Source organism: Scleropages formosus, chromosome 13, assembly GCF_900964775.1.
Source record: "Scleropages formosus chromosome 13, fSclFor1.1, whole genome shotgun sequence".
In the NCBI taxonomy this organism is placed as follows: domain Eukaryota; kingdom Metazoa; phylum Chordata; class Actinopteri; order Osteoglossiformes; family Osteoglossidae; genus Scleropages; species Scleropages formosus.
In genome coordinates this window covers 27,030,197-27,057,801 of record NC_041818.1, presented here as the reverse complement: position 1 = coordinate 27,057,801, position 27,605 = coordinate 27,030,197, and the positions used below count along the sequence as shown (strand labels likewise).

Below are 27,605 nucleotides of genomic sequence, written 5' to 3'. Positions count from 1 at the left end.
TGAGCCGTCCTGAGCCGCACATTTACTGTGAAATTTACTCTTTGCGAAGTATGTAGCGAGATGCTCGTGCGTTGCCGCGTCCGCATCCATGGGCCTCGGCATCCCTGGGCGGAGGCCCGTTCGCGGAGCCGCAGTCCACCCTAAAGGGGTGACTTTGGAGCGCGCAGCAGCCTGAAAAGAGGAAAGGCCAGGATACCACGGTATTTGACCAACGCTGTGTGCGCCATCACTTTCAGATGCGGTTGCCTGACGTGTCGCCCCACGTGGACCTGAGCGGCCTGCGCTGCCCGTCGCTGGCGTCCCCGAGGCACTTCTTGGAGCAGATCCGGGGACTCATTCAGAAAATAAACGAAAAAAACTGATTTTCTCAACAAACACGTCCAGAACACGCTAAGGGGGGCAACTTCAGTACTTCAGTATTGGGGGGTATTAATTGTTATTAATTATTATTGTTCATATAATATATATAGGGAGGTGAGTCCATGTGCCCCGTGAGCTACTCTACACTTAAATATCCAACCATCCAGCTGTCGACACATTTTTATCCAGTGCTGTTATAATAAAATTTAATATATTGTAATAATTTATTCACGACTATTTAAATAGTGCTGTCTTTTTCTATGAAAACTATTTAATAAAATATTTCATCATAACCATCCTGCCTCTGGTTTCTCCTTTCGTTACCCTGCAAACTTGCACAGCTTTGACGGTCATAGAGAATATTTTACATGGATTATTATGTTCTTATAGAAGGATATTAACGGCGCTGAGCGATGCAGCTGCTGAGCCTGGGGAGGGATGTAGGACGAAGGACCGAGGCTGTGGGAGACGCGCAGGATGGAGACCCGGGCCTCGGCTCGTTCGCGGGTCCCTCGCCACGTCCGGTTGTTAAGAGGGAGAACGACGGGCCGGAAGCGTGAAGAGCACGGAGAAGATGGAGACAGCAAGGAGGACGGAGCCGGAGGAGGTGCTGGGGACTGATGCACAGCAGAGGATGGAGTGGTTGGAGAAGATGGAGATGATGATGGAGATGATGATGGAGAACGCTGAGAAAAGGGAGCGAAGAGGAGGGTGCAGAGGACGAGGGGATGGAGATGGACAATGAACTGCTGGGAAGGGTTAAGCGGGAGGCTGGAGAAGACTGAAGAAAGGAGAGGATGAAGGGGACAAAGAGGACGAAGGTGGCGGAGACGGTGCGGGGGAGCGCGCCCTGCAGCAGGGGGCGCCGCGCGCCGCTCGAACGGGGCCCAGGTGAGCGCGCGGCTCCTCCTCCTCCTACGGGCGCGAGGGCGCGAGCGCGCGAAGGGGGGGCAGTCGGAGAGCGGCCGCGGAGCGCGGAAGAAGCGCGAGACGAGCGGCAGAAGAGGAGCGCGAGGAGCCAGGAAACTGGGAGGCAGGAGGGAGGAATGCAGCCCCCACCCAGGAAGGTAAAGATCATGACGCAGAGCGGGGTACAAAAGGTCGGAAAGTGTGTTTCCTGCACTCTTTCACTTCGCCGTCACTCTGTGTCTGCGTGTTTTCCCCTGTTTCACACTGTGTTTTCCGTTCGGTCGAAGCCCTCCGTTTCTCGTCAGCGTTTCCCTCCTACTTTCGCCCGCGTGTCTCCGGGAGCGCGAGGAATAACTGTTCCTCTCTTCGGGCCATGACGTCACGGGGGGCGGTGTCGAGTCGAGTGGTCCCGAGCGCGCGCGCCCCCCTGCACATCTGCAGTCCCCGCAAATATTCGTCATTACCGCGAATTTACAAGTCCAAAAGTCTGTCCAGTTTTCGATAAGAAATTCAAAATATGGTTTTGCTTTGCTCTCTGCGTGTGTGTGCGTGTTTGTACTTGTGGCGCGCGGTCGCTCCGGTCCGGGTTCGGATGGACCATGGCATGATGGAGCGAAGAAGAAGGACGCGCAGGTGAGGTAGCGGTCCGTTCGTGACGAACGTTAGAACACCGGCACACAGGGAGGGAAATAATTCTTGTTTTTCACGGATCAGAATGGATTAGCAGCTCACCTACCTCACCTCACACAGGTAAATAGTAGTGCTCTCGGTACGAGGACCTGTGCCCAACAAGCCTTCCCAGCGGTTGAACACTTATTTACAATTTTCCCATCATTCAACTACGTACAATAGACCCGGCGTCTCCCGCCCAAACGAGCGCTATCCTTACAATGTATATATAGTGCGTTTATGTACATTTTCACCCTGGCCTCAAACTTATTTAGTCAGTGTGCTAAAAACTATCTCATGATGTTTACTGATGTGGTTCCCCTGGCACCTTAACCACCTCATGGTGAGATACAGAGCAGTACATAGGCTGTGTGTGGAATGTTCTCTCCCAGTGCCACTGCACAGACACACGCACAGCTGTGGCTTTGTGTGCTTTCGAAACGCATCACACGCGAAATATTGTCAGTACTTCTGCAAAAGCTAGTGTTGCTCTCTGAGAGAGGAAGCGTTGCGAGTGTCCGCATTTACCACATCTGCTTGTTTCTCCGCAAGCAGAGTAATAATGCGGTACCCCTTGAGGTGTTGTGCACAGCCCCCCCCCCCCCGAGAAAGGGTTTGAGATCCAAGGCCCCCCTCCTCCTCCCCTGACACAAGGTGTGTCCTGCTGTCGCCAGGTGAAGGAGACCCAGGAGGTGAAGGTGGTCTTCTCGGAACAGGTGGGATGGCTGCAAACCAGGCACCAGCTGGCGAACGAGCTGTTGGAAGACATCAGGTGTGTGACCCCCCCAGGATGATAATCCATCACAAAGCAATCGCACACTATTGTCACATTAGGGTCTCCAGTCCACCTGAAACATACATCTGTCTTTGGACTGTGAGAGGAAACCAGAGTGTCTGGACGAAACCCACAAGAAGATGGGGAGAACATGCAAACTCCACACGTGCCGAGCTCCAATCGAGCCCATGTCTAAGTGCTTGGCCTAGCAGCTGTGAGGCACCTCCCGCTGTGAAATACATGCTGATGGACTTAACTCCCAGAAGCCCTTAACAAACATGAATATAATAAACATATAATTTGTTATGGGCCCCATGTTTGTATACATCTCCATTATTATGATCAGTTATGGTGATGGTGTTGTGATCAGAATCCCGGTTTAGTCAGTTAGCGTCTTCTCCTCCTGCAGCATCTCCAAGCCGATTCCCCACAAAATTCTCCATCTTACTTGCTGAAGTACACTAATAATAATAGTAGTAATAATAATAATAAAATAGATGAAAGTTGCATATTAATGATTACATATACTGGATGCAGAAAATGTGAACTATGAAAACAACATGAGGATTTGGTAGTAACGCAGCATATGGTGGAGGTAGGTTCGCGCCCTTGTGTTTACCTGCAGGGTTCTGACCCAACTGTGAGACGAGCCCTCAGAGTCCAGCTGGGCTGCTGGTCCATCTGTCTCCTCCCCCCTACATTCACTCTATTGATCTCCTATGAAGATTTAATGAGTCAGGATGTAGAAGCAAACCTGTCCAGGGAGACTGGGGGGGTAAAGTACAGGATACTCTGTATCTCTGCCCAGTTTTGATGGTTCAGTCTGACAAATTTTCTTTTTCAAAATGTTTGTTGTGTGCTACTTAAAGCGGTACTACAGAGTATAGGGGTGACCCTGGGTGTTACTGCGGTACACCGAAGTCAGCTGGTCTTACAGGTCCACACTTCTGTCTCACCTATGAAAATGTGCTTTTATCACATTAATTCATGGTGGAAAATGCAAAGTGGCAGCTGGGAGGCAGGGAGAGCTCAGCACAGGGGTTGGTAAAGAGATGATCGATGAGCTCTCTCCTGGACGTGTACCACGTTTTTTTTGGTCCACCTTCCCCCGAGTGTTCTGGGAGGGTGTAGGCTTTCAAGGTAAATGCAGTATAATGTCCTCTGTAGCCAGAGCTTCACCGGCAGTCGATAAACCACCAACCACTTGAGCCACGTGAACATTTATATTTATATTTATTGGTTGCTCAGATGCCCTTCTCCAAAGTGAGGTACAATTCAAAGTAAACAAAAGGTCATCAGCAGCGGACGAAGAGCTTTAGACACAGATACAAGATTATGGATACACAGTTTATGTGTCTGACACTACCATGTTGCTGGTTCACATCCCTCCAGTCGCTCCTATAGAAGTGACATTCAAAGAACAGATTCATAGATAATCATATCAGATGGTGTTGATGGGAGGGATTCAGCAGCTCTGAGGTGCACAGGGAGCTCACCCAACTCTATTTATGGAACTTAGATTCACAAGACAAATACATAGATGATCGTATCAGATGGTGTTGGACTCATTCTTGGAGCTGCCAGGAGTTCAAGAGGGAGATGGCTCTCAAAGAGATGGTTTGAGACCCTTCTTCAATGTGGGAAGGATTCAGCAGCTCTGAGGGACACAGGAAGATTCATTCCACCACATTGTGGCCAAAACCAAGGAGAGGTGGGCTTTAATCTAAAGAAGCATAAATACGTGTCCTTAAACATTGTTTCCTCTTTTCCTCCACACAGGTCCTTCAGTAAACAAAGGGCAGCAGCTGAGAAGGAATACGGTCAGGTGAGGACATTGTCTCCATGTCTCTGGTGATTGACAGAGCCCCTGGCGAACGAGGCCTCGAGACAGCACAGATGGGCTTGGTGGGAGGGATTCAGCAGCTCTGAGGGGCAGAGGAAGCTCAGTAGTTGGAACCGCAAATCAGAAACGATAAAAAATTAAACTGAATTTCAGATATGAATTTTGAAACTTTTTAAGCTTTTATAAATTGTGACTGAAGGGTAAAGTATATTGTGAAGCAACAAACTTCTGGTCCCAGCTGTGTAACATCGCATGTTTATGTGACACTTTTCTCCAAAGCGACTTACTTTATTTACACATGTATACAGCTGGTAATTTTACTGGAGCAATTTAAGGTAAGTAGCTTGCTCAAGGGTACTAAGTGAAGTGGGATTAGAACCTGTGACCTATGGGTCCAAAGGGTGCAATTATAACCACTTCACTTCCAGCTGCCAGTATATATTTTTTTAATGACTTAAATCAAAGTAACTTCATCCTTCAGTCCCCCCCGAGCCCCCCAAACTTTTTACTTTTGCTCAGGTAAATATTTTGGAGTACTGAATACTGAAGTATTGCTGTTGACCACCTCTGTATAGATGTGGGTGTAAAGTCCTCCCCCAAGAAAACACACCCTCAGTGCCGTGTCGAGACCCCATTGCACAGCTACGCTCTTTCCCACAGAGGTGTGTCATGTTGCCGCTGTGCTTCTTCACACTTCTGTTCCTGCTGTTATGGGTCACCCATCAGGCACCATCAAGCTTTGCTGTTCCGCTGAGCACTAAACGGAACATTAATTTAACTACGTTCCTTGGGGGGGCTGTGATGTCATCGTAAAGGGTTCCACCATTCGCTCCTGTGTTTACCTAATATTGTTCTCTCTGGATGAGATGCGGGACCGATCTCTTGTTACGGTTCACCTTTCGGCGCAGCGTGTGGACCCATCTGCCGACGGCGCCTGAGAAAGTAAAGCTGAGTAAACAGAAACTTCCTGTTCCTCCGCATGCAGCATCGCCGGCGACCGCAAGCTGACGAAAGAGCCCTGTGCGTTGCGAAAGGCACCATTGCATTCCTCGCTTCATGGCAGGGACATTTTGAACGTGGACTGATATTGTGTCCAATATTGTGTCAGTATGAATTATCACCTGTGGTGTCAGTTGGCGGACCGATGGTGACCCCGCCCCCTGCTGTCCCCCGCCACCATTCCAGTTACCCCAAGGGTCACGGAAGGAGCGTCGAGGTGAAGATGAACGCCCGTAACACACTTCACGGGGGACGAGCGTGGCAGAATACCAAGTGGCCGTCACCCTCGCGTCCCGTCCCTTATCTGCCCCCTGATTTGCCTCCGGAGCGGGAACCAAAGGCCGAGCGCCTCCAGCCAATCAGCCAAAAGCCTCGGGAGGGCGGAGCCTGTATCCCCACCTTTGCCGACATTGCTCGAAATCGAGGACCCGCCAACTTGCTACTCCAGTGTGGAGCATGAGGTGTCTGGAAGTGTCCCTAGCGTCCCTCCCGGCACCAGGCGCTTTAATATCTTTCATCTCCGCCGAGCAGGAATGTGCACCTCCTGCACTCGTCTCGCCCGCTCCCTGGTTGCACTGCGTTCCTGCACCAACTGCCCCCCACCCCCCCCGACCCCGATGATTCCAGTGACCGAGCAACACCGTGGCACAGGATCCACTGTCCTCTGCCACACCTGCAGTCACCCCAACAAGAAGTCATGGCCGCAGGGTTGGGGGTTGTGTGTATTGTGTGTGTGCATGCTTGTGTTACTGCTCACCTACCTCTCCCCGCGTCCTCGTGTTTTCTCTGTTCAAAAGCAGCCTGTGCTGTTAGCTCACGTCCCATAAGGGACGACACGGAGGCACAACAGGTAGCACTGCTGCCTCACGGCTTCCTTGGCTTTGGACATTGTTTTACTTTGCTTTGGAAAAAAGAATCTGGTAAACGAGTGAACAATAGTGAATGTTCTCCTCTAGAGCTCAGTTTTGCCACATAGATAGCAGGTCTGTGGATTCTTCTAACTACAGCCACAGTGACCACAATATGTCTGTCCGTCTGTCCGTCCTTCTGTCTATCCATCCTTCTGTCCAACTTTTTCTCTATCTGCATCTGTTCATCTGTCTACTTGTCTGTCTTTCCATCCATCCATCCATCTCTCTCTGTTTGTCCATCTGTCTGTCCATCCGTTCTTCTCTCTCTCTCTCTGTCTGTCCATCCATCGCTCTGTCCACCTGTCCATCTTGGTTTCTTCATCTCTGTATCCATCCGTCTGTCCATCTTGCCATCCGTCTCTCCATCCATTCATTTTTCTGTCTGTCTGTCCATCTGTGCCTCCGTCTGTCCGTCTTGGTTTCTCCTTCTGTTTCCATCTGTTCGTCCATCCATCCGTCTGTCTGTCTGTTTGGCAGGCCCTCCAGCGACTAGCCCTGCAGTACCAGAAGAAAGACTGGCAGCGGGTGAAAGGAGACGCCTTCACCTCAGGGTAAATCCAGGGAAAGTGTTTCCCCTCATTGCATTCAGAGCTGGACGGAGAGACGGGAGCAGAGCGGCGCTGCTCCTCCCTCCTGCTCAGCCCCACTGTCATTCTCTGAAATCCCTGTACAGTACAGTGGGTGAACAAACGTGAGTCACCAGTGTGTCATCGGCACTCTTCTGGTGTGTCAGTGTGAGGTGTCGCATCGCTGACCGGAACCAAGACACCTCTGTTTTCATAAACGCGCTTTTGGTCATCACTGATCATACTGGTTAGACCCACCACCTTGCACTTAAGGGTCCCAGATTTGAATCCAGCCTCCTGCTGTAGTAGAAATTAATGAAGGACCTCTCCCTGAGTGGTTGCAGTAAAAATGACCCTCTGTATAAATGGGTAAATCGGTGTGAGAGACTGAATGTACAGAACTCACATTGCAAGTTAATAACTGGTGTTTCATAAAGCTGTCAGAATGAATACGTGTCACTGTCACGTTTCCTCACTTATTTCTGTGCTTATTCACCATTCTGTCCTGTTTACTGTCTGTGCTCCTGGCACACTTGTACACTAACTGGGGTGTCGGAGGAGGTGAGGACAGTCCATGTTTCCTGCCCCTGTTGATGTCTTGAATGAGGATGTTGCTGTCCCCCTCCCCGGCGCAGGGGCGTGTTTGCAGTGTGGCGCTCCCTGGTGGAGGCGACGGCGTGCAGCGCAGCAGCCCGTCTGACTGCGGCCGAGGGCTACCGCTCACTTACCGGTGAGGCCATGAAGAACCTGCGGGCAGCCAAGGAGCAGCGGGCCAAACGGGTGAGTGGTGGACAGCCACCAGGAGGGGGCGCGTCTCCATCCATCAGAATGTTGTTTTAAATCCTAACCCATCAGCACATCGTTGGCTACTGTAGAACATCCATACGGTATCTATACTTGTTTATGGTGAACGAATGTCGCTCTTTGGCAACATTTTCCCGCCTCGCATGCAAACGCTCAGTGTTTGATGTCATTTGTGCGGTGTAGTTTGGTTCTAGCGAAAGTGCTTTCGGTTTCGGTGACCACAAAACACACGCAGCGAATGCAGGCCCCTATCTGTTCCAAGGAATCCCCAGCGCAGTGCTGACTCTCGAGCTTATTTTGGTGCCCTGGTTGTTGCTGACCTTTCGCTTGGTCACAGGAACACGGCGTTACAATGATGTGAGAGCGCAGGACACTGGGAAGACCCAGCAGTACCTCTGAGTCATCTTTAATGACTGAACAGGTTGTCATCTGAAGGACTCTGTTTCATGTGGACTGGGGTCATGCTACGTCTGAAAGGGCAGGGAAACCCTGTGTTTCAGAAAGGGCTCAGGGCCCCACAGCACGTGGGACAGCAGTTAAGGTCGTGGTTACGGTTTGGTGTGGAGGCGATGGGGGGTATACAGCATGGTGACCTCGAAGTCCCACCCCCCCCTTTCATTCCCTGGAGGAACCCAGGATGTGGGTTCTTCTCATTCCCACCTGTATTAATATGGAAAAAAAACTAGAATTTATTTTGCATACAAGTAATGATAATAAGGTAGTAATATGGTCATTAGGCTGTGATGGACATTGTCCCCATGGAGCTCACATGGTGCTGTGTGTAATATCCTCACTGTGTTTCAGGCAGTGTGTCTGCTGTCAAGATTCCCCCGTGACATGTGGGTGTTGTATGCACTCCCTTTATCCGTACAGGGGTTCGAGCAGCTGCAGAGGGTCCAGGGTGAGCTGGTGGAGACTGTGCGGGACCTGAACAAGGTGAAAAAGCGGTACTGGCAGCTGGAGCACATCACCAGTGTGGCCAGGGAGAAAGCAGCCGACGCTCAGGCCAGGTGAGGGGGCCCTTCTGCCAAGGAACAGGCTCACATGCTGCTCATCGGGGCACTGGGCTCCTGTCATCCCACACAGTTCATGTCAAAAAAAGGAAAAGTCAAAAAGTACATGATCCTCATTTTAAATGCAGCACTGTGGAAGGACAAGCAAGAAAGGAGGATGTTTACAAAAAACCAGTACAGAGACCACTCTACTTACGTAAATTTGACTTATGTAAATCTGGATTTATGTAAAAAATTCCCAGCATACACAGTATTTATGGATGGCGCTCACGCGAAACATCTGAAATACATTAAGGGCAAGTCGACATAGCCAGACAAGGCAGGAAGCTGCATCTTCCCAGTTCCCGCGTGTTTTGAGCCATGAACACATCTTCTCTCGTTAGCGTAGTGATTTTTTCCCATATTTTTTTACCCATTTCATTAGTCACAATATGGTGCTAAACAAGAACCATCTCACAAGCGTACAGCAATCAATTTGGAGATTGAAAATAATAAGGAAGTATGAAGGTGGACAAAGATTATCATCTCTAGCACAGGAACCGGGTTTAGCCGTATAGGCTATAAATATGATAGTGAAGGATGCTGCACATATAAAGGAGCACGTGATGATGCTGAATGGTGGGGGAGGAGAGGGAATCTGACATACGTAACTTTTGACTCATATAAGGGGTTGAAGAACAGTCTATCTGCGTAGTCGAGGAGTGTCTGTACTGTGTCCAAGTCACACGATTGAAACAGAAGTGCAATAATATACTGTAGTTAGTGCATCTCCTTTCAAATCTCTCCATCTGTTGGTGTGTTACAAATGTGAGCATTGCTTTTAGGCAGTGGGGCATTATGGGAAGCGTATGAAATTTCATAAGGAATTCCTGTCGGCCACATCGGGTGTGTTGCTTAATTGAGTGATTGCGGTGACAGCAGAGGAATTAACAGGAAAAGTTGAGTGGATTATTTTTCCGGAATGTACGTGCATTTTAGCAGCAATGCGGAGTTTTAGAAAGTTGTTCACAATAAACGAGATGTGCTCAGTGGATCCCTAGTTGGTTTATTGCTCATCCTCTGGAGAGCTGATCAACTGAAAAGAATAGCGGGAAGTAACCCGGAGAAGAAAGTGTGTAAATATAGGTATTTTATATTGTTCTGAAATCATCGGTTGATAGTTATATAGGTATTTTAGTGTTTTTGGGAAATTTGCATTTAGGGTTTTCAGATAGACTGGGAGAACATTATTATTATTTTTCTCACTTAAAATAACGGGAAGTAGGCTTTTGGTTGTCCAAAATTCAATATACATACCGTTTTCAGGACAGGATTAATTTAGTAAATCCAGGGCTGTCTATATGTGCATGAAGTGGACATCATCTCACAATTATTCACCGCATAAGAGATGGAAAACTGTGGAAGAATTCCACTGAAGGCACCCCATCAGAGGTAAATTAGAGTGGGACGCAGCAGTATGGGGCGTGACATTGTGTGGTGCTGCTGCTTTGGGCAGTTTGGTTGTGTGTGTAATCTTTTCTGCCTCCCAACAATATTTGTTTTCAGATCCAGAAAGGGCGACCATGGCCTTTTCCACTTCAGAACTGGCGTGCAGAAGATGATCTCAAAGGTTTGTTTGCACAAACTCACGACCCTGCATGTGTAATGTGACACAGACACGATGTTTACAACACTGAACTGGGGGTTGATTTCTTGGAGGAGCCTAAGGAGCACGTAGTGGAGCTACCATTAACCGCTTTCCGTGCCATAAACGCTGCCATGTACACCAAGCAACAGCATGATCCAGATTTTAGAAAGAGTCGTAGTTATGAGGTTGGCCTTACTTAGAACTGCTTCAGTAAAAATATCCAGTAAAAATATGCAGTGTTATACTCAAACAGATGAATTACTGATTTTCAAAAATATGAACGTTCCCAGTTTTAATCCGTTCTGACCGACTGACCAAGTTCTGTTCTGACCGACTGGTCGGATCTCGAAATGGATGTAAGTCAGACGTATGTCAGCATGGCACGTAGAAGTCGCATACCTGTACAACATTCTTTCATCCTCCTCAGTTTCTATCATGATTATCTCGTTTTTTATTAACTGTCTTTATTAATTGACATTTCATGTGATTCTGTAGTTTTTTTTAACCTTTTATTTAAGATTCTTTAGTTCATATTTTTATCATTTTTATTTTTTATGTTATGCAAGTTCTATCATGATTGTCTGGCTTCTTACCAGATCTGTCAGCAGAGGATGCGTTTTTCCTTTTGCTCGTCATCTTCTTTGGGGTTTAATACAATAATGGTTTAATCCAGGGTGAAAATTCATTAGATTTACTTGATAACGTGCGCTTACTGAGTGGCGAGTGAGAAGTGAGAGATGCTGCGATGTACGCAATGGTGGGATATCGTCTGACAGTCACTATTGAACACACGCAGCCATTAGCACTGGCGGATGTACAACCAAGCATAATTTTTCTATTTACATATATTTTTTTCTTTATTTTTTTGATTTACAGTTTTTTTTTGTTTGTTTGTTTTTTTTGGTCGTATCTACGGATGGTTGTAAGCCACATAGGTTGTAAGTAGGGGAGGCTGTATTTTCTTCACTTGCTTAAATGTCTGTTTGGAGCAGCTGCAACCTGTTATTCCACACCCAGCTGATAGATGGCAGTACAGAGCTCCCAGAGAGAATAGGGTTATAAGACCACCTCACTTCAACTCTTTTCCAGATTGTTTACAGCTCATTTCTGGTGCTCCCGAGTGCTGGTGATCAGTCACACTGTATATGTTTATCGGATGCAGCAATCAACAATCAGTCATTGAATAGGGGTTTGTGGAGACAAAGTATTTTTATTTTCACGTATTTTAAGCTAGTAGCTTTAAGTTGATCAAAATATTAAAATAGAAAGTCTTAAGTCCTTTAATTTATTATAACTAGTCATGTGCTGCTTAACGACCGACCGCATGAATGACAGTGGTCCCATGCGATTGTAACGGAGCTGAAAAATTCTTATCGACTAGTGATGTCATAGCCGTCGTAATGTCATAGCACAACGTGTTACTCGCGTGTTCGTGGTAGTGCTGCCGTAAGCAAACCTACTCCACTGTCAGTCATATAAAAGTACAGCACATACAGTTATGTACAGTACATAATACTTGATAATGATAATAAAGACCTAAGTTACTGGTTTATGAATTTACTGTACTGTACTTTTTATCCTTATTTTATGGTGTGCTCTATCTACTTATAAAAAAAGGTTTACAGTATGCTGTGTTACACCAGCAGCAGCGTCATAAATCTTGTGTTTACCGCGTCTCTTGACTGCATCAAGGCTATACCATCTAGGTGTGTATAAGTACACTCTATGATGTTTGCATAACGACGAAATCGCCTAACAACGCATTTCTTAGAACGTATCCCCGTCGTTAAGCGACGCATGTCTGTATAGCCAAGATTTTTATTGAGCCTAAATTCTAGAAAGAGAGAAATTTACATTATTAAGCTTTGATTCATTGATTGAGAATTAGTGGTGACTTTAGAGTTAGAAAGAGACTTCCGCTTCCTGTCGTGTTCATAAGAATCAGGAGTAATTGTACAGGCCTCCCCCACATAATACATTTTCTTTTTATGAGAATACAGACCTTTCATTTACATCCTAAAATTTGCATAACGAGCTATCGACTCATGAAAACTCCTTCTAAGAACAAAAATTTCTGTTAAAAATCCAAGCCTTGGTGACTCCCCATGCAGGTCTGTCTTCTCCTGTAGACCTCAGTCGTGCCACAGCAGTGTGTGGAACCAAAACTTAATATTGAATTTCTTAAAAATGATCACACACACAAGCATCTCTCAGAAATTTTCTGACTTTCTATCACAGTGTAAAACCAGCATCTCTCCTTGTGATGAGCCTTAAAGAGAAGTTTCTAAAAGATAATAAAAGTTAAACGGCAAAGGAAAGCCTCACCTATCAGGATTGATCTTCAAGTGAGGAAACACATTGAATTCTCTTAAATGACACTGACATTACCTCCTACTTTGGTTGCATGATTTCATGTAATATTGTTTTCATGCAAATAATACATCACAAATAACTCAACCAAACTGCTAGTTATAACTTTTCCAGGAGATTGATGATGATGATGATGATGATAATAATAATAATAATAAATCATTATTTTATGTAGCACTTTTATAAGTAGCTCCTCAAAGCACTTTACAGCTGTAACATTTACAACTCACATTACAACTGTAAAGCAAATTTTTAAAATAAATATCAGAAATTATATTTACATATTTTATGTAAAATGTTAAAAAAAATACAGTAATCTAGGAAGTGCAGAATCCCTTCCTCATCAATAACAGCTTCTCTCGTGCAGGACCGTGGTGGTCCAGAGTCTACCCCTGAAGCACAGGGACATCACACACACACACACACACAGTTACGCGCACCCACACAGAGGGCAATTTCAAGGTAGAAAAACATGAGCACTCAAAGTGTTCTGTTAAAGCTGTTTGAACATGTGGCTCTAAACCTCGATTTAAGTGTCTCGAGCACTTCTCATATTCTCATGTTCTGGACTTGGGTTCAGCTGTATTTTCTCTGTGTTTAAACGATATGGCAGGAATTTTGCATGTTTGGTGGAAGAAATCGGTGAAGCTTATTTGGCTCCAGGATGCTTTCTGTTTGTTCTTCTCGTGTAAACCAATGACAGCGAAGAGTTTGTTTTGCGAGAATTCACTTCACGAAGACGTTCATTAAATACACTGGTAATGCAAGCTAATTCTGTCAGGTCAAGTGTAAAAGTGTAACCTCTGAAATGCGATGAGTTTGCGATGATTGTCAATTTCAGCGACTGCCTGTGGATATTGAAATTGATATGAAAGATATTTTGCATGTCACTGGTGTCAGCCTGTGTCGAAACGCGCAATAGTTTTCTTCTGCTTTGATAAATGGGTCCACGTGTGATTTAATCAGTTCAGTGGAAACAAAGACATGTGAGAAACGTGGAAGGCTGATTCATCCCCAGAGTGACATCTTACTCACTGTGCGTTTTGTGCTTCGCTCAAGAGTGGATCGCTGCTTTGATTCGGGCCTTCGTCCTTTTCCAACCACTAGGAAGCTCAGCTCTGAAATTCCCCAGCAAAACCGTTTTATGCTGTTGCAGAATGTTTGGTTTTTCGGGCTTTTTTTGGTCATGACAGGTTTTTAGTAAATTATCACTGGAAGATCAAATACTGGGAACAGCAAATTTAGAAGTGATTGTTGCAAAATGTGCCCCCACCCCCACACACACACACACACACACACACACACACACACAACAATGGTGTCCCTTCATACTAAGAAATGTGCTCCTTCCAAGACACTCTACTCGCTGAAAAACTAAGTGAACCGGCTACTATTTTATTATGTGAATATTGTAGATTCTGTATGTACTGTACAGGCCTTTATTGTGTATATTGTGTACTTTTTTGTGGTCTGTATATCTGTAGCTCATATCAAACAGCTGCGGAGAACGCACCTAAGATTTTCACCACCTATACACTTCCTTCTTTTCAGTCACACCACGTTGTTATTAACAGTGTCTTGTGTGTTACTGTATTTGGCTTTAATTCTTTTGTTTTTATCATCCTAACCATGGCATCAAAGTGTAAATGTGATGCAAGTGATGGTGATGCATCAAAGAAAAGGAAAATGATCACGACTGAAACTAAAATAGAAATAATGAAGTGATCAGAAAAAAGGTGAAACGCCAACGAACACTGGAAAATCGTTAGGATACAGTCGGTCAATGTTCAGGACAATTTTAAAAGACAAAGTGAAAATAATGGCGCATGTAAAAGGCTCTGTCCCAATGAAATTTGCAATTATCTGACTTAAAGATAGAATTAGGAACAGAACTCGTTCGTAATCCGGGGACTGCCTGCATGTGTGTATATTTACCTTTATTCGTGCTTTTCTCTAAAGCAACTTACAGTGTTAAGGTTGCAATTATTTATCCATTTCTACAGCTGGGTGATTTTATTGGAGCAATTTTTGAATAAGTACATTGCTCAAGGGTACTGCAGCTGGTAGTGGGGATCAAACCTACAACCTTTGGATCTAGAGATAGTTGCTCTAACCACAACACTGCTGGCTGTCTGCAAGAATATATATATTCTTGCCACAAACTCTTGTTTAATGCCAGTTGTTGACTGATTCACCGCAGCTGTAAATCCTGTGGTATCAGCTTTAATGAAGGCAATCTCTAGTGGTCTGGGGCCATCTGCCATCATGTTCTTTTGCTTGGCGGCAAACAGAAACTTTGAAAATCAAATAAGTTAAGGAAATGCAGTTAAAAGGAAGTGAATAAAATGTCATAACTTGGCCATTCATAAATGTACTTTTTTCTGTTCAGTGTTTTGGAAACATATCCTATAAAATTTTCATAGTGATCCTGTTAATGTTTTTTATTTCTATTATGTCTTTGAGAAACGCTGTTCGGTTCCAGCTGCCAGCACATGATCCAAATCATTTTATGAATGAAATCCCCCTCCCTTCAAAGATCATCTATTGAATAGTTGTGTTTTTTTTTTTTGTGCCCAATGTCACTGCCCTGTGGTTAAATCGTCTTCATAACACACGTCTCTTTTCGCAACTCCGTTGCCGTGGTTACGCACAGCTGAACGCAAGACTAGCCGAGTGCGACCGGCGGCTCACGGAAGCTCGCAACGAGTACCTGCTCACATTGGCGGCCATCAACGCCCACCAGCGGCACTACCAGGCCGTGGACCTGCCTGCCATCATGGAGGTACGATTTAAGAGCGCCTTCATTCATGTGGTTTCCACTCCACCACCTGCCAGTAGGTTCCCTTGCAGGTGGCTGTGTGCGTTGTGCGTTTCCGAATTTCCGCTGCACGGCGGAGAAGAGCAGGTGAACCTCAGGGTGACAGAATGAGTGGGTGGCGAGCGAGTTGGCCGAAAAAAGAGTGTGGAAGGGCCCGAGGAGAGAACCAGGGTCTCAGAAACATGTGCTCTGCTTTTCTGTTTTCTCGCAATGCTGACAAAGGGAAACAATGAGGAGTGGCACTCCCCCCTTCACAGCCAGATCTGAGCTTTTTAATTTGCATTTTGTCTGGCAGAATTGGCACACAGCAAGTCAGTGCATGAGCGTGAACTTCTCCGCAAGGTGCCACCCGCACTGTAGGGGGCGCGCTCTCACCCCAGCAGAGCCAACCTGCCATGTCTTTTATTTATATTTATTTATTTAGCAGACACTTTTGTCCAAAGCAACTTCCAGTGAGCTCCATGTAGTGCTTATAAGTTGTTAAGGAAAATAAGTGGAAAAAAATACCAAATATGAATTTTAATTCCCCATCCTAGGGTTAGTTTTTCAGGATCTAGTGCAGGGTCCTGCCTGGGGGCTCGGGTGGAGAGGAATTTTTGTCTGAAAAAGTTAACGGTTGACTTTAATAGATTTTAATAATTGATATTTAACAGTAATTTTAGCGTTTTGTGTTGTGTTTTGATTTTTTTGATCTATGAATTGTTTAATGTTCATTTATAATGGAGTTTATTTTTAAATTTAAAATTAAAATTTTTTATTTTAATTTCTGTCATTGTAATGGAATTTGTTGTTTGAGTTTTAGGTGTCAGTGGTATTTAATATTTGATGCATTTTAAGTACTTCATTAATGCTTAATAAAGTTTGGGAAAATATAGTAATTTGTTCAGAAATGGACCAAATATCAGAAAACTGGACAGTGAAATTACACATTAAATTATTACTTATGGGCGAAAAAATCCAATTTGTTCCAGATCCATCCCAAATTCTAACCAGAATCACCGCAAGTGAGGCCTGATATCATAAAGAAAAAGTTGAGTAACATTAAAATGTAATTAATAACTAATAACATGATATGTGTAATTTTTTTTTTTTTTTATCATGATTTTATAAACCCTCAGTGATAGTATGTCTAGACTGGGTTGAGGAAGACAAAAACTATACTGTATGCATCATATGAATAAATGAATTATAAGACAATGGAATCACAGTGGTATAAAGCAGAGGATGCGAACACAAACACATGAAGCCAACCAGCAAGCGAAGCCGTGCAATGCTGGGTGCTGAGGGCGTGGGTACCCCGTTCCCACAGTATAGACAGTGTATTTCACTCTCTCTGTGTCACACAGCTGCTGGGTCCAATTTTCAAATGTGTCTCAAATATCACAGATTTGAATTTTCATTAAACTTTATTAAATAAAGTTTAGGGGGGCGCGGTGGCGCAGTGGGTTGGACCGGGTCCTGCTCTCCAGTGGGTCTGGGGTTCGAGTCCCGCTTGGGGTGCCTTGCGACGGACTGGCGTCCCGTCCTGGGTGTGTCCCCTCCCCCTCCGGCCTTACGCCCTGTGTTGCCGGGTAGGCTCCAGTTCCCCGCGACCCCGTATGGGACAAGCGGTTCAGGAAATCTGTGTGTGTGTGTGTGTGTGTGTGTGTGTGTAAATAAACTTATCAATACAATACACAATCAAAAACAAACAACAAATTTACAATCAAACAAATCCTAAACCACATTTCCTATAGTTGGTCAAGAAAGCTTACTAAAAGCCATTACATAAAATGCATTGTCAAGACAGTAACAAAGTCTTTCCCGTAACTGTCCCCCCTTCCTGGCTTCAAAATATAACTGACCCACGTCTTCCCCACACCAATGTACCCATGAAAGGACTCTGCTCCCCAATAGCAGCTCAATCTGAGTCATCGCATCGCATACATGCATCCTCCAAAACACATAAAATACTTCTAAATTACAGTATAAAACTTTACCATACCCCCTAAATCCTAAAATCAGACAAATAAATACAAAGCAGACATACACATAATAAATTAGTCATGAATATAAAAAGGTTAGAAGTGCACAAAATAACTTAATAAAACAAGGCCACTAAAATCTGTGAATAAAATGCTATACAGATAAAAACCACACGAATTAAAAGAATGAGTTAAACTGCACAAACCTAATAAAACAAGACTACTAAAATCTGTGAATAAGATACTTTACAGATAAAATCCACACAAATTAAATGAATAAATATATCAAATATCACAGATACTGATAAGTGAAAATACAGACTGACTAACAGTAACTGGTATTAATAAGCACAGAGCAAATAAGTGGAAAATCCGTATATCGGGAGATAATGGGGGATGAGTGTAAATGATAACGGTTATTTCCCACAAACCACCGGATGGTACTGGAATCGCTTTAACTCATGTTCAGCATATGCAGTTTTTTACGGATGTTTAAAATGACTGCACTTTTCACACGTCTAGTTTGCATTGAGAAATGACTCATCTGCATTCGCTCACACACCGTGATTCTGCACTTTTGTGGTTTTGGTGTGGCGGGGTGAAGGGGGAAGGGTTGGCTGGGGGTAAGCTGGAGGCCTCCTGGGGTCACTGTGGAGAGCTCCAGGGCCTCAAGCAATGGCATCTTGTGAAATCTCAATTCATCGTAGGACATCGATGGCGACTTGTACGACCAGCTCAGGGGGCACTTCACCCTGCTGTGTTGTGCCGAGATCGACGCCTGTCAGTTGGCACAGAGTGAGTTTGCCCGCATCCAGAGCGATTCGAGTCAGGTGAGATCCTCGAGCTTCTGCACCTCAGACCCTTCATGTTTGCTAGATATGTACTGTCAGTGCATTAGCCAGGCAGACACTTTTACCGAAAAATCTTCACAGGCATCCCTCAATTTACGACTCATCATTCGGTATTTCGGTTTAACGACTCTTGGCCTTTGATTCCCAATTCTGAATTTATGGAACAAAAAAATCTGCATAATAAAATGTATCTAAAGCACATCCAAATTTTGAAAATCGTGCGTTGCACGAGTGAAGTGACAGTGCAGTAGTGTGCTGTACCTGGAGTATCTGCATCCAGATCTCACTCTCTGTCGGTGTGTTGTTAGTCTGTCAGTGTGAGTGTTGTTTTAAGACAGTGGAGCATTATGGGAAGTGTATGACATTCCGCTGGAGTGACTGTTGGCCTCACAGAAGTGTGTTCTTTGAATTATTGCGGAGACAGTAGAGCTATTAGCAGGAAACGTTTACCTGATGGTTTTTTGGGTGTGTGTGTGTGCGCATTTTAGCAGCAGTGCGCAGGTTTATAAAGTTGCTCACAATGAACACAGTGTGGACAATGGATCCCTCCTTGGTTTATCGCTCATCTTTTGGAGAACTGATCACTTGAAATGAAAAGTGGAAAATACCCTGGAGCAGTAAGCATGTAAATATGTTTCATATTATGCTGAAATCATGGGTTCATAGTGAATTAGATGTTTTACAGTGTTTTAATATTTGGGAAATTTTGTTTTGGATTTTTGGATGGGTTGGGAATGCATTACTATTTTTTCCCATTTAAAATATGGATAATAATATTTATTATATTTTGATATATAATAATATTTTAGTATCCAAAATTTCCACACACTATCACGACCCACCTGCTGCTGTAGTAACTTCAGTCAACATATTTAAGTGATTTAGATGTCACTTTTACTGCTAACTTATGGCCAATTTAAGGCTAATTATACAAATGTTTTACAGTTTATTTGATGATTACATTCTGTCAAAATCTCATAGAGCTTAAAGAAATTTTAAAAATCTTTGTCAGTTTATTAGCATTGTTTGCAGGATGTCTTGGAGAAAAGTGTCAGCGAAATATATTTGCATGTATTCATTTATATCCTAGTTTTTGCTTGTCTTTTACAGTATGGAGCTATTTATAGTAATTTGCCCCATTTATATAGCATTTAAATATAGATTCAAACCACTGCAGCACTTGCTGCCCCCAAAAAAATATTAGAAAATATATTTTTTTACACTGTGTTGTACAATTAAATATTCATTGATACAGCTGAGTATTCTTTCAGTTTCAGTTCAGGGTTAGTACCTTGATCAAGGGTACCCCAGCTGGAGTGGGACTTGAACCAAGAACCTTTGGCTGAACCCCTACACAGCCCAAAAATCAATGAGTGAATTTAAATGTAACTGCAGCTCTGACTTCTTTTCCTAAGAGCCCGATACCAGAGTCCCTCCCGTTCCTCATAGGGTAACGTGTAGATGGCGTGTCCAGTTCTTTAACTGCTTGCTGTTTAGTGCTCTGTGTGGAGCAGATCTGCGGTGCAGTTCTCTCCTAGGTGTGAAATTCCTCACTGTGGTGTTTCTTCAGGAAACTCAGTGATTTTCATCTCCTGCTTGATAGGTGACCAGAGAGCAGGACCTCCAGCTCTTCCTGAGGGAGACTCCAACCTTCACCCAGAGCTCAGAGTTCCTCTTCCAAACGGCGTCCAACGACAAGGTTCCCCTCACTGACTGTTTAACGCGGGGACTCAGGGGCTGTTTGTGAACCCCCATTACCCTTGATCTTCATGAGGTTTCATTTACATTTCCCTTTATATATTTGTTCAACACTTTTCTCCAGTGATGTACAACAAAAATGCATCAGCAACAGACAAAGTGCTTTAGACACAGCCACAGGATGATGGACACACAGCTTGTGTGTCTGACGCCACCATGTTGCTGGTTCACATCCCTCCAGTGGCTCCTGTAGAAGTGACGTTCAAATAGCAAAGACGTAGATAATCATAGCAGATGGTGTTGGACCTATTTATGGACCTGTGAGGAGATCAGGAGAGAAGTGGCTCTCAAAGAGATGAGTTCGAGACCCTCCTTGAATGTGAGAGGGTTTCAGCAGCTCTGAGGAGTGGAGGGCGCTCATTCCACCACAGCAGGGCCATCTGAGATTCGGCAGACTTTGAATTTCGCACCTGGTATTGGCGTTCTTCAGCAGTGGTCGCCATGGCAGGAGAGATCTCAGAGCCGAAACTGCACCAGAATGTTGTAGGAGTTTGTCTGAGGACAGGTGTTTGAAGGTGGTGTCTTTTGCAGGTGTGCAGCCTGCAGCACCAGAGCTCTGTCCCTGATGGTGAGAGCTGCCTGCTCAAGGAGGTGCGCAAGTGGGCCACCAAGTCCGCCAAGGACTACAAGATCATCACTCATGGAGAGAGGGTGGGTTAAGGGCTCAGTTTGGCTCCACCCTCCTAGGGGGAGGGGTTATATTGGGGGTGGGGCATCACTGACTGGAACTTGGTATGTATAATTATTTTTTACAAAATTATTATTAGTATGACATCTATTATTATTGTTGTTTTGGATTGGAGCAAGAGCATGACTGATGTATGTCTCGCAGGCCCTGCAGACTCTGGAGAGGCGCCGGACACTGGTGAGGGCGGAAGAACCAGGGGCAGGGCTGGAACGGAAGGTGGAGGAGGTGAAGGAGACCGTGAGGAAGGCGCAGGTAAGGCTCAGGAAGGACCAGGAAGAACACGCCTCTCCAGTTGGGCTCTGGGAATTGGGGGCGGGACTGTGACGCGAGTGTGTGCCCCGCCCAGGTGAGCCGAGCGAGGGCGGAGTCCCGGCTGGCCCTGCTTGCCGAGGCCGGCGTGGACGTGGAGCCTTGTGTGAAGAGCGCAATGAGCCAGGCGGATGTGGAGCTTGAGAATGAGAGGCGGCTCAGCGAAGCCCGCATGTCCAACGGAGACACTGCCGCTTCAGTAGGAATCCCCCACAATCCACCGGGGTAGTTCACACCGCGGGGGGGGGAGCTTGGGGGTGAGGTTATGATGTCCAGGGTCACAAAGGCATCAGCTGCTGTAGCTTTAAGAAAAGTGAAGAAACAGGACAAAATTACATAGTTTTAGCTAACGTTCAGTAGGTGGTCACCAGGTCGAGCCATTTCAATCAGAGGTCTTGGGTTCAAATCCTACTCCTGCTGTAGTATCCTTGAGCAAGGCACTTACCCTAAATTGCTCTAGTAAAAATTATCGCTGTATCAATGGGTAAATAATTGTAGGTAGAGTAACATTGTACGTAGCTTTGGAGAAAAGTGTCAGATAATTGCAGTAATAAACACTAAACTCCATGACATTTAAATTTATTTATTCAGCAGATGTTTTTCTCCAAAGTGACTTCCAATGAACTCTCTGTAGTGTTATCAGCCCACACACCTTATTCACCGCGGTGACTTACACTGCTAGATAAGACTGGGTCACTCATCCATATATCAGTGGAACACACACTCTCTTTGTCACTCACACACTATGGGTGAACCTGAACATCATGTCTTTGGACTGTGGGAGGAAACCAGAGCACCAGGAGGAAACCCACACAGACACAGGGAGAACATTCAAACGCCACACAGAGTGAGTGGGGATTGAACCACGTCCTCTCACACCGCCCAGGCGCTGTGAGACAGCAGCGCTACTGAGTGGACGAATGTGCAAAATTGCCAGCTGCAGAACCTGAAAAGTGTTGTTAAGCAAATTTCACACTCAAGTTGTCCAATAATCCATACATCAGCGTGATTTGTTGTCGAGATTCTCGGTCCCCAACGGTCCTGCTGAGTCATTGGAGGAAAGGAAAGTATTTTCACGTTTCCTGCTCTGCTTCGGAAAAATGCTCCGCATGCGTCGAGAGCTGGAACTGCTGTCTGATGCTTTGCGTGAAAGAGGAACGTGCGATAAGAGTCCCTGAATGGGCTGTGACCCTGTGCACACTTTCACAGGATGACGAGTTTGACTTCACCGACTTTGAGGACTTTGAGGAGAGCGGTGATGCATTTGCCGAGTCCACCGCCGGCCCTCGTCCCTGCAGATACCCCGTCCCCTGCAGGGTCCTCTACAGCTACCAGGTGGGAGATGGACCTCAGCCAGCAACAGCGCCCCTTCGTGGCAGCCAAGCAGAAGGCAAGCGCTTTGACCTCTAAATTTTGCGATGCAGGCTTGCCATGCCGATGAGCTGTCAATCACGGAGGGGGAGGAGCTACAGGTGATCGAGGATGGAGACATGGAGGACTGGCTGAAGGTGAGCGATGGGCCCTGCTCAGCGTTACTGTGGTTCACCAGCATCCCTGAGTGAGTCACAAATGCTGCAGCTCTTGTTTGGAACCCGTGCCACCAAACAAGCCCATTTTACCAGCATGAATTTGTGGGACAGCTCTTAAACACCTGGCAGGTTGTGGTTAAACGTAAGAGGCTCATCTGGATTTTGATTGTCTTCCAATACTGGGCGCCAAACTTGCAACTCTGTGGTAATGGCAGCACCTTAGTCGTCCGCTGAGAGCTTCTGGGCCCTGTGGTTAGCACTTCCTTTGCGCTCAACTTCCATGCAGGCACGCAACGGCGCTGGGCGCGAGGGCTACGTGCCTGAGCGCTACCTACAGTTCCTGCCGTGGCCACCAGAGGGCCAGGTATCTGAGAAACCCCAGCTGAGCTCATCGTTCAGCAGCTCTGCGTCTTTCCCGGGTCCCCAGGGAAGCGATCCAGAACACGTGTCACGCTCCGCAGGTCAGTTCCCCTGTCCCCAGCAGGGGGAGCAGTTGTTAAGAACTGATAACTTGTTAACAGAACATTGCTAGTTTAAGTCCTGGAGGACACAGTATGCACAGTATAGAACCAAAGTGATCTGAGTACAGATCCAGCGCCTGCTAGGTAGCTGCATAGAGATGTGTACAGCAAAGGCTCTCGAAATCCCATGTTTACTGTGATTAAAGGGAAACTTAAAGGAAAACTTGAAATTTAAAGGGACAGCACTCCTTTTAGCTCCCACAGAGCCACGTTGAAGACGCCCTCTACTGGGCCATCGACAACCAGTTTTCTGGTCCACAGCCATGTGTCAGAGTTCGATGTGCCAAGCTCCCTCCAGCAGGAGCTTGCACACACAGGGACATTTGTTGGCCACACCCACAATCTGCCAACTGCGCCACTCAATTTTGTGTCCTGAAGCTATAACAGAACATTGTTCAGTAAGTGATGGTCTCTGTCCAGAGATAGTGGTCACACACTCAGTGGGCGCCCCCTGCAGGCGGTTTCATTTACTCGATCATCATGCTGTGCTGCAGTGAAAGGTAGATGACCCCTCCCATCTGTCTGTTAATTGGGCAGCTGTCCTGTAGGGGTGGGGCTAAGTACCCAACAGTGGGACTGACCTGTTGCCCCTGTGCAGGACTGGTGAGGGCACTCTATGAATACCAGGGCCAGAGCGCGGAAGAGCTGTCCTTCCCGGAGGGGGCTCTGATCCGACTGCGCCGCTGCCGCCAAGGCCTGGTGGACGACGGCTTCTGGGAGGGCGAGCTAGACGGGCGCATTGGCGTCTTCCCCTCACTGGTGGTGGAGCTGCTGGGGGAAACTGAGGAGGAGGCCCCAGAGGAGGAGGTGAGTGCTTTGGTCTGACGTGATGGTGTTTGTTCTCATGTTCAAGCATTTATGGGCAAAAACCATGAAATGTGCACTTGTGCAGGACAGTGTAGACTTTTAAAAACATCAGGGTTTGGATTAGCATCAGGGTTAAGGGTAAAGGTTAAATTTACAGTTAGGGTTAGGGTTTGGATTAGAGTTAGGGTAAAGGTTAAATTTGAAGTAATGTCTTGGAAGAATGAAATAATGTCTTCAGTTCTTTGATTGAGTTCCATTACATTGTTGTTAATGGAGATTGAAGTCTGATTAGCTGTGTAGTTGTACCATGGTAAATGGAAGTGTTGTCTTGTTAATCTGATATGGAGTCAGATGTGATTCTGCTTGTAATTCTGCAGTGTCCACGCACCCCGTCACCACCCCCTTTTTCCCCACCGGCCCCTGCCGTGGGGAGCCCCTTTGGTCAGCACTGCCCATCGCCTGGCCTGGGCTCATGGTCGGAACTCAGTGCGCCACCTAGGGATGTGGAGGACAAACTGCAGCTGGTTCCGCAGGATTTCCTGAGACTGTCGGAGAGCGGAGCAGGTAAGTGGCTCATTCTGGTCCATGAGTCAGCGGGGACACATTCTGATCAAGAAGGCGGCGGTTCTCTGACCCTCGACCTCTTGCCTGCACCCCCTTGTTCCCACCCATCTGCAGATGGCGGCAGCATCCTCAGCTCACCTGACTTCTCTGCGAACAAGTTGCGGCCGGTGAGTTTGCTCCCTTTGGCTCTGTGTTCCCGCTCTGGGGTTGGGGGTGTGTCTGCGCTCAGCAATGTAACCAGACGTGTGTGTGTGTGTGTGTGTGTGTGTCATCCCCAGGTCCGCGCACCCCCACCACCCCCATCCTACGGGCAGCCTCCTGGGCCCTGAAGACCCCCTGCGACCGTGACCACATCACCTCACTCACCGCAGCACCTCCGTCCTCCTGTAGCCTGTGAGATCAGGTCGTGCTCCTGAGTGGACCACACACGCAGGGCTGGTGGTCAAGGAAGAGTGTTCCCTGTCTGTATGAATCTGTAGTAATAACAGATAATTTCATGGGCAGCCCGGGTGTGGCAGCCTGACTGACGGCTGTCTCGACCGCTGTGTTGTGGCATTGCTAGCGGTTGCAGACTAACCGTTCAAAGCCTTGACCGTCCCATGAGCTACAGTTTTAAAAAGGTTATCCTGCTGTTTGGGGGGGGGGTTGTGCTAAACGCCGCTCTGTATTTATTGCAGTATTTAGACTTGCATACCACAGCTGTGTGGTTTCACCTCACTCTGACTGGGACCGGAAGACGTGTCCCGCGTTTTATGAAAAGTGTTCGCCACTCAAGACCTGCCTCATATGTGTGTCTTTGTGTGTTGGTTGTGCTTTATAAGCCAGAAATTAAAATGCTCTTACAGTGACTTATTGAAACCCTACTTCGCTGTTCCTGAAGCTTCATTTGCATAACAACCATGAACTAAATACCGATCATAAGTTCACTATTTTACACTGGGACTCATCACAGGGCACATTATCTCAGTTTTTTCCCCCAGAGTTTATCTTGAACCCTAAACCCTCCTGGATGAGGAGGAGACTCACAGGGCACTTCAAAGGCCCCCTTCCAAAAAAAAGGAAAAGGGTGTCGCGAGCAGGAAGTGGCGCACGTAGTGAAGGTGCCCACAGGAAGTGTGCAGAATGCAGGGGGGCAACAGAAACACCTTCCGACAAGGACAGATGAGCGGAGACGTGGTAAAAATGCATAGCTTTATTTATTGTGCCCTTCCAAAGGATAGAGGACAGATGAATGTACAGCTGTGCGTCATCTAGGCGTCGATAATAAATATTATATAGACAGAAATGTGCGTTTAGCACTCGTCGCAGGCGCTGTCCACGCATGTCCGGCTCGAGCGTGTCCGTGTCCACGCATGCACTGTATGCCTGTTAAGGCCACTGCACAGACACACACACACACACACATTCATACAGAGTCACACTGAAGATGTAGATGGGTACAGCAGTGGGGTCACTACATGTGGCAGCTGGCTGGTCGTAACTGGTGAATTGCATCATGGGATGCGTGTGTGTGTGTGTGTGTGTGTGTGTGTGTGTGCTCGTCTTCATGTCAGCTCTGCTTGTGGTCTGAGAACAACACACATACATGTACATGGACATGGCGTTTGCTGGTGGGACGCGCTGGTGGACGGGCTGATTCCTGGACATTGTTCAGCTTAAAAGAGTCCTTCTAAAAATAAACTCTCATTTATGCATGAAGGCCATCGCTATTATTGTTATTGTTGTTATATGTAATGAGTCACATGCTTTGTGTCTCTACATTCACTGACGTTCTGCTGTGTGACGTCCTAGGAATGAAGTCAATACATTTCTGAAGGTCTATAACTGGTGTCACTGATTGTTCTCCTTTGTGTCCGGTTGTGTCTGGTTGATGAGGGGGTGCGGTGGCACAGCGGGTTTGGCCGGGTCCCACTCTCAGGTAGGTCTGGGGTTCGAGTCCCGCTTGGGGTGCTTTGTGAATGACTGATGTCCCGTCCTGGGTGTGTCCCCTCCACCCTCGCGCCCTGTGTTGCCGGGTTAGGCTCCGGTTTGTCATGACCCTGCTTGGGGCAAGCAGTTTCAGACTGTGTGCGTGCGTGCGTGCGTGCATACGTGGTTAGGATTAGGGTTGTGTACACTTGTATTGCTTTGCACAGAAGGGCTGAGAAGCGAACAAGGTCCACAGCGGTCGCGTCCGTTCTGGAGAACGGAAGTCTGAATGTAAAAGGTGAGTCCAGAACTTTCTCCGTGCTCAAGTGCAACAAATGTCAGAATCCCCCCACCCCCATGTGTACACACACACATAAACTGCTTTGTGTCCTGGGTGTAGCGATGAGGAGCGTACCCTCTGTGCAAATGGCAGGGATGAAAGTCCTCGAAGCGAATCACTGCAGGACGGACACAAGAAGTGCAGAAATATGACAGAAACAGACAGGCCAAACGTCACACACACCTGGGGACTTTCTTTCCCCCCACGCTGCCTGCAGATAACGGCGCCGTCGGTTCGAGGGGGGTGAGCCAGAGAGGCAGAGCTCACAATGACCGTACGTACATCATCCCCCAACTCCACTGTGTCGTGACTGCGTGTGTGCAGGGCAGCACACTGTCCACTGGGGGCATCTGCTTCCCAGCATCACCCCCCCCCCCCCCCCCCCCCAGCTAAATAGGATCAGCATTCGGACCAGTAGTCACTGCGGCGAGTGAGCCACGTGACATCGATAAACAGGCGATGAACTTTCCTCTTGTCCTCCTGAGTCCCAGCCATTCATTTTTGTCCTCTCTAGAGGACAAATGTTTTTGAGGGCGTCTCCCAGACTTTACATGCTACAATTAACCTAATGGATAGTCTATACATTTAAATACCATCTATTTGAGGGCGGGGCTTGAACCACTTCCAGCAGGGCCGGCAGGTAGCATAGTGATTACACTTGCTGCCTTTTGGTCTGAAGGTTGAAGGTTCAAATCCCACCTG

General features: G+C 46.6%; 1 protein-coding gene across 3 annotated transcripts; it reads left to right on the top strand.

Moving 5' to 3' along the window:
• Positions 1 to 1,313: 1,313 nt before the first annotated feature.
• On the top strand, positions 1,314 to 26,616 carry LOC108922923 (F-BAR and double SH3 domains protein 1-like). 3 transcript variants are annotated; one of them, XM_029257566.1, is made up of 20 exons: positions 1,314 to 1,427; positions 2,613 to 2,710; positions 4,493 to 4,538; positions 6,944 to 7,017; positions 7,668 to 7,812; positions 8,710 to 8,846; positions 10,395 to 10,458; positions 15,500 to 15,628; positions 18,336 to 18,458; positions 20,083 to 20,178; positions 20,769 to 20,888; positions 21,070 to 21,177; positions 21,272 to 21,433; positions 22,444 to 22,569; positions 22,659 to 22,742; positions 23,050 to 23,224; positions 23,883 to 24,091; positions 24,469 to 24,655; positions 24,770 to 24,822; positions 24,934 to 26,616. In XM_029257566.1, exons 1-20 carry the CDS (start codon positions 1,407 to 1,409, stop codon positions 24,982 to 24,984), a joined length of 2,208 nt encoding a protein of 735 aa, XP_029113399.1. In that variant the 5' UTR covers positions 1,314 to 1,406; the 3' UTR covers positions 24,985 to 26,616. The 3 variants fall into 3 exon arrangements, with proteins under 3 accessions (XP_029113399.1, XP_029113400.1, XP_029113401.1); XM_029257567.1 differs by lacking the exons at positions 1,314 to 1,427; positions 2,613 to 2,710; positions 4,493 to 4,538 and adding an exon at positions 5,287 to 6,282; XM_029257568.1 differs by lacking the exons at positions 1,314 to 1,427; positions 2,613 to 2,710; positions 4,493 to 4,538 and adding an exon at positions 5,288 to 6,273.
• The last annotated feature ends 989 nt before the right edge of the window (positions 26,617 to 27,605 follow it).

Bases quoted from the DNA above. Each gene is read 5' to 3' on its own strand.
- LOC108922923 (XM_029257566.1), top strand. From the start codon at position 1,407: ATGCAGCCCCCACCCAGGAAG. The intron at 22,743-23,049 runs GTGAGCGATGGG...ACTTCCATGCAG, and splicing joins ACATGGAGGACTGGCTGAAG to GCACGCAACGGCGCTGGGCG. The intron at 24,092-24,468 runs GTGAGTGCTTTG...GTAATTCTGCAG, and splicing joins AGGAGGCCCCAGAGGAGGAG to TGTCCACGCACCCCGTCACC.